Source organism: Lithobates pipiens, unplaced genomic scaffold (assembly GCF_037356315.1).
Source record: "Lithobates pipiens isolate NorthernLeopardFrog02 unplaced genomic scaffold, aLitPip1_a1.2 Scaffold_28, whole genome shotgun sequence".
In the NCBI taxonomy this organism is placed as follows: Eukaryota; Metazoa; Chordata; class Amphibia; order Anura; family Ranidae; genus Lithobates; species Lithobates pipiens.
The window spans coordinates 192739100-192748960 of NW_027507789.1; the positions used below are offsets into that span (position 1 = coordinate 192739100).

Below are 9861 nucleotides of genomic sequence, written 5' to 3' on the forward strand. Positions count from 1 at the left end.
AATCTGAGACCAATAGAATAGGGATATTACAGACCAGGATTGGACTGAACTTTGTAACTCTTATTTTAGCCCCGGTATATGTGGAAAAGTTGACTTCTTCAATAATGGTGTTTTCATATATTTTACCCATTAGACTGTCCAAAAATGGGTAAGAGGGACACTTGTCTTTGTCACAAATGCTTAGCTGTGGATGGGGATGATCTTCACATGGTTTGTGGATGCCCCAAAATTAGACCTCTTTGGTTGCAGGTTACCAAGTTTATCTTGCATAATTTACAAGTTCCCATTATATACAATCTAAAGTGGTGCCTTCTCTAGAGCATTTGGGAACATTGACCTAGGGACTTAAAAGAAGACTTTACTGAGATGACTTCTCCTTCACATCAGGAAAACCATAGCCCTAAACTGGACAACCACTGAAATGTTAGAAATATTAATGCCTGGAACCTCCTGGTGAATACAGTTTTGTCTCTCTATAGAAGTGCATTTCTTGTAGTTAAAACATCCCGAACCCGCAGCTCGGCTCCAAACCTGCTCCTCTTCCCTATCTATGGATAAATAGGGTCCATGCTTACCATTGTAGGGAATCGATGAATGAGAGCCGCACTCTAGTCTTCTGAATACTTTAATACAAGCATCAACAGTGTAGCAGCAATCATTGTGTCTCCACCCAATAGATGCCACGCCTCCTTAAAGAGGAGTTCCGCCCCTCCCACAAAAAAAGCCAGCAGCTACAAAAACTGTAACTGCTGACTTTCAATCATCTCTCGGGTGCTGCCGCCGCCATTGATGGTTCTGTGTGTTGTTGGCCAGTATATGTATGAGTTCCAGCAGAGTGGTAGATATTTCTACATTCAGAGATTTTACTGCTTACTGGGAAATCTCTGTATGGTGGCATAATCCTTTCCTTTTACTGGGAAGAGGAAAGGGAACGACTGACCAGATGAGCTGCTCCTATCTGTCGGTACACGGGGGCATGTTCAAGTATTGGCAGATATTTCAGTGCCTGTCATTTTAGGGAAGAGATTTACCTGGTCTCTGGCCACTCAACAGAAGGCCGTACACTAGTTCTAAAGGCCCCTTTCACACTGGCTGACCTATCATGCCCACCTGTCAGTTTTCAGGCGGACCTGATTGGATTGTCCATGCATCCCTATGGACAGGCGGATGTAAATAGTCTGCCTTCTTCTGTTTAATTGTAGCAGATCAAAGTGTAGCCTGCTGTAAACAGACAGTGGCGTCAATTTACTTCAGGCCAACAATAGAGCAGAGAGGGCTTTGTCCGTGTCTGCGCTGGAGAAGCTGAGCGCACGTAGATGTGTTCTCCACCCACTCTGCTCCAATCAGCAGGGGATCAGCTCACAGATCAGAACAAAATCCACCCATGTGAAGGTAGCTTTACAGTGATACTGAACAAGTATCTCACTACCCCAGGACTAACCCAGAGGGTACACCGCTTCAGTTTTCATCATGTGCTTTGTATGTATGGGAAGTTGGCTTGATGATGGATCCTCTGTAATCACCAGCCCCCCAAAACCCCCAACCCCCCCCCCCCCCCCCCACAATGCTCTGATTCTTGCACAGGTACATCATCTGTGTTCACATTGTATACAGTATGTTGGAGCTCATTGCACCTCTACAGCACCAACAGCCTCTTACTGCAGTCACTGACTCATCCACAGAAAGATGCTGTTTTTTGTATGCCGAATTAAGATTTTGGGGAAAATCTGCAGGGATGATTAAAGCTGGCCACAGTAAAGATGGATTATATTGCTGTCTTAAAGCTGGTAGTTTAGTAATATGTATAATGATGCATGTCTGGGCTTCTATCTATAACGATTTATGGTAGGTTGGTTTGTATTGCAGGGGCACAGCATCTCTGCCTGCTGCTGATGGTGGCACTACAAGGACGTGTGGAAGGCCTTCTTTGGAAGACACCAAGCCAAAAGTTTTTGGCTGCCTGAAGGATAGCTGGCATGGGTAAATATTTGGAGATTTCAGTAAAATTTTTTCTCTTTTACTGTTAATGGTCAGTCCACCCAAAACCTCTCTCTCTCTCTCTCTCTCAAAACATTAATAACGCATCTGTGTTGAGTTGTTTTTTTTTTTTTTTTGCTAAAAATACAATTTTCACCTGATATGTTACCGTGCATCTATTATACTTACCTGCTCTATGCAGTGGTTCTGCACAGAGTAGCCCTGATCCTCCTCTTATGGGGCCCCCCGTCGGCTCTCTAGGCTCCTCCTCTTCGATAAGCGCCTCCATGGAAAGCCACTTTTCATGGGTGCTCACTCCCGAGCTGCCCTGTATGCACCCATTAACACAGAGCGGGCAGCTTGGCAGCCCCCCTCGCTTGTCATAGCATTTGATTGACAGCAATGGCTCCTGCTGCTATCAATCTGCCCAAGGAGGAGGGAGACAACGAGAACCCTGCTGCTCTCGTGCACATCACTGAATCAGATCAGGTAAGTATAAGGGAGGGCTGGGGGTATTTTGCAGCACAGGTTTTATACCTTAAATGCATAAAGGTGAAACAAATTAAGGCTTTAGAACCACTTTAAACCCCCTGAAAGTCTTTGTTGGTGAGATTTCTAAGCTGAGCTCCTGCGTCTGCACACCTGCTGTGCTGATTCTGAGGGGTTCCCACTTTGTTTCCTTCGGCCTCCTCCTAACCTGAACTTAAAGTAATTGTCTTGAACCAATCAAAATGTTTATTTAAAGTGTATATAATTGAGTCTTTCTGGTATGTCCATTCCTTTTATTATTTTGGCTGGAAGTGTCTTCTTTTTAGGAGCGTGCAGCTGATAATTCAGTGACTCTTGTCGCTGTGATAAGAAAAGGCCTACAAGCTAAAGTTGGCCAAAACAAACATGTTGAGATGCTGGAGAGCTTGTGCATTGTTTGAATAGCTGTAGATTGATCTAATCCTACACTGAAGTAGTAGAACACAGATTGTTTTACAGCCTGGAACTATTTCATGGAGCAGCCGGCAAGGAGACCTTTCCCAAGAGATACATGGAAGCAAAATAAATGTAAATGCTTTGTACCAGACAATGTTCCATATTCACTTAAACATTTTTATATTTCCTGTTCTGCTGCATTTGGATCTAGACAAGGTGCATTTTTGCGCATACATATGTTAGTTTGATATAGTAATTTTTTTTTTTATAGTTACAGTGGTGTTAATATGTATGTGCCATACCTGTGTGAACCCCGTGGAGGCTGGAAATCACTGAATTAGGGCATCACTACTATGGTGATTGCTGCTGGCGCCTGGGTCCTATGCCGAGTGGCTGCTCTGCTGCTTACTGAACACAGGAGGTCTCTTGCTTGGCACATGCATTGTTCACAGAACACTTTGTTTATCTGCAGTACATTTATTAATACACATAATGGTTGCTTCAGGAAACAAAATGCAAGGAATTGTGCTTTGCAACAGGATCATCGTTGCAACTGCAATCATGAATGCCCCCCTATGTGATTGTGTTCTACAGCTCCCATTATCTCCAGGTGCCTGGCAATAAGGACACATGCCCTATAATACATGAACCTGCACCTTGGAGGAGTAAGTCATCTGTAGTTTCTCAGTGCTGCCCTTCCTTCCTTTTTTTTTTTTTTCTGTACAATTTCTTTATTTTTCTTTCCTCACAGGCTGCTTCCAGTTTTATTTTGTTGTTAAACAGGGTCACTGTAGTGCAAGCAATGAATAGCTACTGTCTAAAGGCCATCGGTTTGATTTCTGGAGGACAGGGAAAGAGAGGAGTTACCTATAATACATTAGCTTTCAGAGATTGGTGTCTGCATTTTTCAGTGCAGAGCTTCCAGCATGGAGAGCATTTATCCTTAATATTTAATATCCCGTCAAATGAAAATATACCCTAATGTTCAATGGAGTAGAAGCTCATGGGTAGAATTGTCTACTAGAGTCTTATTTTTCTTTGATACTATCTTTAGGACTGAGCTGCAGCCAATAGGAGCGGTTCTCACTGTTTCTCTAAGATGTCACATTAGGGCTGGACACAGTCCAAGAACAATGCAGCCAATGTCCCTTAAATGTGCAGCTGGCATATGACTTTTCTGAGTGCTCTCTGTTGTCAGTGGAAGTAAATACTGGGCTAAAGCATCCTGAATTCCATGCCAGTTTCTTTTGTGTTTTTTTTTTTTCCCGTATAAATTAGTGGTCTCCAAACTGTGGCCCTTCACTTGCCTTTATCCAACCCTTGAGTCACCGTTCCTCCCCCAGGCGCCAATGGCGGGTCACCGTTCCTCCCCCAGGCGCCAATGGCGGGTCACCGTTCCTCCCCCAGGCGCCAATGACGGGTCACCGTTCCTCCCCCAGGCGCCAATGACGGGGCACCGTTCCTCCCCTAAATACGAATGATAAGGCCCTATTCCTCCCACTAAAACCAATGAGGAGCACCATATATCGATGCCAAGGATTTTTTAAATTTCCAGTGACCACAGTCCGGCGCCCCCTAAAGCACAGTTAACTGGCCCTTGGTTTAGAAAGTTTGGAGACCCCTGGTATAAATAAATATTAATGTGTCCATGTTTGATTCAAGCCTTTATTAAATGCAGCTTTTTTTTTTCCCCTACTTCAGATCCTCAAGAAAGACCATACGGGGAGTCACCAGAACACCTCGCAGACGACGCTCTAAATCTCCAGTCCTCCACCCCCCAAAGTTTACACACTGCAGCGCAAAGACATCTTGCAGCACTCAGCTAAAGCACAAGACCCTCTGCGACACTTCAGACGGAGGCTCCTCCATCGCTCGTTTGGCCACCGGCGATCCACCAAGCACTACTCTTAATGTCAATGGCTACAGAAGATTTGGCCTTGAGCCTTCTGAGTTATCTCCATCAGAGACCACCTCTCAGGTTCCTGTTTCCCTGGATCCTGGGACAAGCATCAAGGCCGGTTTGCCTTCAGATTTCCACTCTGTGTCGAAGCTCAGCACCGCCACAAAATGTACTTGCAACGATGGGGGGGATTGCCAGTGTGACAACTGGCAAAACATGGAAGTCTATTCTTTCTCGGGCTTACGAGACATGCTAACTGAGTGCGAGAAGACTGTGAAGGAGGACTGTTCTCAGCCTTTACAAAACAGAACTCATGCTGGTGGCTCCAATGCCTCCGGTTCCCCTCGCTCTTGCTCAGAGCAGGCCCGAGCCTCGGTTGATGATGTCACCATCGAAGACCTGGCTGGGTACATGGAATACTACTTGTATATTCCAAAGAAAATGTCCCACATGGCAGAAATGATGTACACCTGAGCATTCAGCATCATCAGGGAGTTGACCATGAGCCGCATGTTGCCAAGTGAAATCTCTTTGGGCCTTCAGTCATTTGGTGTTTATTATTAAATCTGTCATCTGCATTCTGCACAGTTTGTCTAGAAATTTCAAGAGTGTCTGGCTTCAAAAAGACTACCTGTGTTTTTTGTTTTTTTTTCTCACTTGAAGGGGTTCCCACTGTTGATGAAAAATTGAGTAGTATGTTTTCTTTGTTTACTAAACCCCATGGTAGGTAGCCATAGAGCTTTGACACTACCAGAAATTGAGAAAATTGGGGGATGCCAAAACCCCCATCTCTGACAGAGTTCCTTTTAAAAGTATCTGCAACCATGAACCTGGATATGCAGAGCTTCACTACAGTCTACGACAGTGCATTGTGTACAGCAAGCTTCAGCTTGTTAAAGCAACTCTCCAATATATTATCCATTTTTGGATAAAGTTTTAAAAAGTTGAGGCTGCATCAAGTAAATGGGTACTCAACATGTGAAGCTATAAAATTGGCCATACAACGCCAACAAACGATGGTACCCAAAATGATCTGAGAGTAATTATTTAAGGGATAAGTTGACTTTTGAAACATGTTTTAGTGCCTGCCTCCTGTGACAGTGGGCAGAGGATCTTCTCCCCCCATCCGCTGTCAGAATTTAAAAACAGAGCAGCCACGTCATTCATTCACATGGCTCTGTGAATGAATGAACTACATCTACCTTCGGCCTCTGCAGCCCATGGCTTGTAGTTTTCAATGAACTGCGAAGGCACTCGTAGTTCATGGATTCTTTCTGCCAGTAAAAATAATAAGTAAGTAATAAGTAAATAATCACTGTTTTTGCAAGAAAAAAAAAGATGTACTTTTTTTTTTTATGTAAAAGCTTTACTTTGCGCACCCATGTTTTGAAGGCTATCTGTGGCCCTCAAGCTGTTGCGGAACTACATGTCCCATCATGCTTGTTTAACTGATAGCCTTGCAATGCCTCATGGGTCTTTGTGCATCAGGCGGAGAGCCACAGGTTGAGCTTCCCATGCTTTAAAAGCTCTTACCAGCCATGATATTAGAGCTAACAGTGAATAATGGCCTCACTCTGCTGGTATAATGCATGTCACAAATTCGGAGAACGGATGTTTGTTGAGCTCCCTCCACCCTAACTAACAAAATCTACTATGCCAGTCTGTGCCCCCTGCAGATGGGACAGCAGAGCATGGGATACATGGCAGGTGTCCATCCCCGTGGCTGTAGGAGTGACCAGGTGTCTGTACCGGGTTCACTTTCAGGAGGCTGCTAGCAGGCATCAAACTTGCATCCTCATTAAAATCAGTGTTTTAATGCCCTGGAAGGTTGCTTTCAAGTCTTTAACAAAGTTGTTGGAAATCTTTGGTAAATTCTTTATAAAAGCTTGCTGTACACACTGTTCAAGTTGAAGCTTGTTACACTTGAGTGCTGCATAAATGCAAATGTTTAGCTGCACTGTGATTGGTGAGATTAGTTCTGGCAGGTGACGTGGATGCAGTGCCACTTGCAGCAGCTTTTCTAATGTGTCTGATTTTTGTTTTTTTCCTGCAAAGAGCTGTTGGCTGCTGGTAATGCACAGGACTCCTAGGTGTAAGGTAGTCACCTCAAATCTACAGATTAAGTAAGACATTAACTACTTGTTAAAAAAAAAAAAAAAAGTGTTTAACTGGTTTGCGCTGCGTTGAGTATCTAGAATAATGTTGCAAGGTAATTATTGAAGCTGACCTCCAGACACAAATTTAATGCTGCTCTGTATTCATTAATTACAATGTTATGTATAATTAATGCAGACAGGTATACGTACCTTTTTATTGGCTTGGTATCTGCCTCGGTACAGCAGAGCTCAGACAGAGAGGGTGAAGCCATACAAGGAGCCAATCCGTTGTTCTGCAGTGCTCGTTCTCTCAAGAGACGTGCTGATAGCAGAGAAACTAAATGATTGGTCTGCTACTTCTCCTTCGTTGTTTAATCCTACGCTGGGGGAGGAGCAAGACCTGTAAGTGTTAACTGCAGCAGAAAAAAAAACCTGGCTTTCTGCCCTGCCAGCCAGGACTGTGCTGTGTAAATCTCAGTACTGGATGCACAGAAATACAAATCATTTTGTCAGGTAAAACGACTCCTCATACATGAGTTTCACCAGTTTGCCTGGAGTTCAGCTTTAAATTAGCACTGCAGTGTGGAAATGTCAGGCTCCATGCAGCTCTATGAAGTAGTCCTAGACTAACAAACACTGAGACATTGACGGCACAGATTTAAAAAGATTTATTGTACCCCGCTGTGTGATCGATTAATAATCCTGTCACCAGAACGAATACTGTGTCTTTGAGGATAATAAACTGCTCTGAATATTGCATTTGATCTACAAATAGATGAAATCATTACAAGGCATAGACAGTACTTCTTCACATTGTACTATGAGAGTGAATAGGATGGTGTGTGTACACGGTAGGTTAGTGCAGCGGCCACCTCATTGCCCTCTGCGATGGGAAAGATGGGGGATAAGAACAGATTTTTTTTTTTTTTTTATCCTCTTGGTTCATCTCATTGTCTACTGTTCTGGTTAAGTACAGTTGGGTTTGTGGAAAGCTTTGAAGTATGTTTTGATTTGTTTTTTGGTTGGTTTACTGTTGATAAAGATTTCTACATTTCAAAGCATTCTATTATGTTTTTTTAATGTTAAAGTATATCTAAAGACCCAAATATGTTTTTTTTTTTTTTTTTTTTGTTTAAGTTTTGAAAGGTTTGAACTCTTTGTCAGGCTGTCTGCACCCCATTGGAGAGATTTCCTCATTACTTCCTGTGGTGGAGACACACCAGGAAATGAGAAGAAGTCATTCTAAAGTGAGATGATCTTCGCTTAGACGCATGTCCCCCATGGGAAGATTTCCTCTCTACTTCCTGTGCTGGAGACACAACAGGAAATCGTTCTAAAGTGAGATAATCCTCCCTTAGACACACATCCCCTTTGGAAGATTTCCTCTCTACTTTATGAGAGGAAATCATTCTAAAATGAGATAATCTTCCCTAAAGCCTCATACACACTATCAGTTTTTCTGCTTTTTTTTTCCTTCAGGTTTACCAAAACCATGTAGTGCAAGGGTCTGCCTGATTGCATACAAATGAAAACTCCTAAGGTTTGACCTCATATTATATGGTTTTGGTAAAACTGAAGGAAAAACTCAGTAGAAAAACTGATAGCGTGTATGGGGCTTTAAACGCATGTCCCCCATTGGAAGATTTCCTCTCTTCCTGTTCTGGTGACAGCTATAACCTTTTTGGTTTTCTCCTTACAGCAGTCATCAGGACAAATAGAGGGCGAATCTTCCCATTGCAGATGCACACAGCAATAAAAAGCTAACAGGGATTCTAATCCTTCAGCGCTCCATTCTAAATTGGAGAGGGGGGGGGGGGGGAGACCATGTGACCATTTTATATGTTAATACGACTTTGTTCTTTAGTTTTGTCACCCTTTGGGTTGTGATTTCATTTACAGCCTGCAGGGGGAGAATTAGAAGGATCCAACACTGGCAGTGGCTCAGCAGACATAAACAGCACTGGGGTTGTGTTTTGGAGCCCCTGTCAGTCTTCTGATTTTCCTTGCCAAGGTGATCTTACACTGGACCCCCTCCTCATGCCCCCCAGTTTTGCTGTGCCATCCCCCGTTCTGACACATTCGGTTGCCAGTTCAGCGGTCTGGGGATTTGAAATTTCTGCGGCTTAATCTTCTAAACGTACCTCATAAAGATACATATAGGAGGCATTCTAATTGGTCGGCATCTTCACATGGATGGTGCCGACCAATCAGAACCTACCTAGCCCGTCCTGTCAGCACTGGAGAAGAGGAGAGAAAGCTGCTTGGATTTCAAATCCCTGGACTGGTAAAGCAGCGACTCAAACGCTCACAACGGGTGATCCCTGGGACTCCCGGACCGGTGGGGGGAGGAACGTCCAGTGTAAGTTCACCATACAGATTTCTGTAAAGGTGAACTTGCCCTTTAAGAAGAAATCAAAACAAATAATTATCTTTCTGGTGACAGGGTCTCTTTATAGTGGAAAAGTGACCAAAACCTTTTTTCTATTGCAGAGTGTGTGGCTTAGAATCCCTGCCATGTTTTTATTGCTTTCTGTGTTCTCGGAAGAGTCATCTTTACAGTATTTGTGCCATTGGCTGAGTTTGATAGACAGACAGCAGTGGGAGCCAATCAGGAGAGAGAGAGGGGGTGGGGCCCAGCTACAGCTCAGTGTCTGAATGGATAGATGGAGCTGTAGCTCGGGTGCCCCCATAGCTGGCTGTGGGGGCACTCAACAGGAGGGCGGGGCCAGGATCTCCAGCCAGGGACCTGAGAAGAGGAGGATCTGAGATGCTCTGTGCAAAAACCACTGCACAGAGCAGGTAAGTATAACATGTTATTTTAAAACACAAAAAAAAACAAGACTTTAATATCAACATATGTTACAGCTTCCTTGTACAATCTCCTTTTAAAACTGCCTACATCTGTGTACTGAAAGCACCTGCCTGATTGGATACAGAGTAGATGGACTGCTTAGGTACACTCTG

At 43.8% G+C, this 9861-nt stretch overlaps 1 protein-coding gene across 2 annotated transcripts in view; it reads left to right on the top strand.

The window, feature by feature from the left end:
* Nucleotides 1-7955, top strand: part of OSER1 (oxidative stress responsive serine rich 1) — an 88236-nt gene extending 80281 nt beyond the window's left edge. For both annotated transcript variants that reach the window (XM_077460213.1, XM_077460212.1), the window contains exons 3-4: nucleotides 1867-1980; nucleotides 4603-7955. In XM_077460213.1, coding sequence (XP_077316339.1) covers nucleotides 1867-1980; nucleotides 4603-5275 — 787 coding nt within the window. In that variant the 3' untranslated portion in view covers nucleotides 5276-7955. The remainder of the gene's footprint in view (nucleotides 1-1866; nucleotides 1981-4602) is intronic.
* The last annotated feature ends 1906 nt before the right edge of the window (nucleotides 7956-9861 follow it).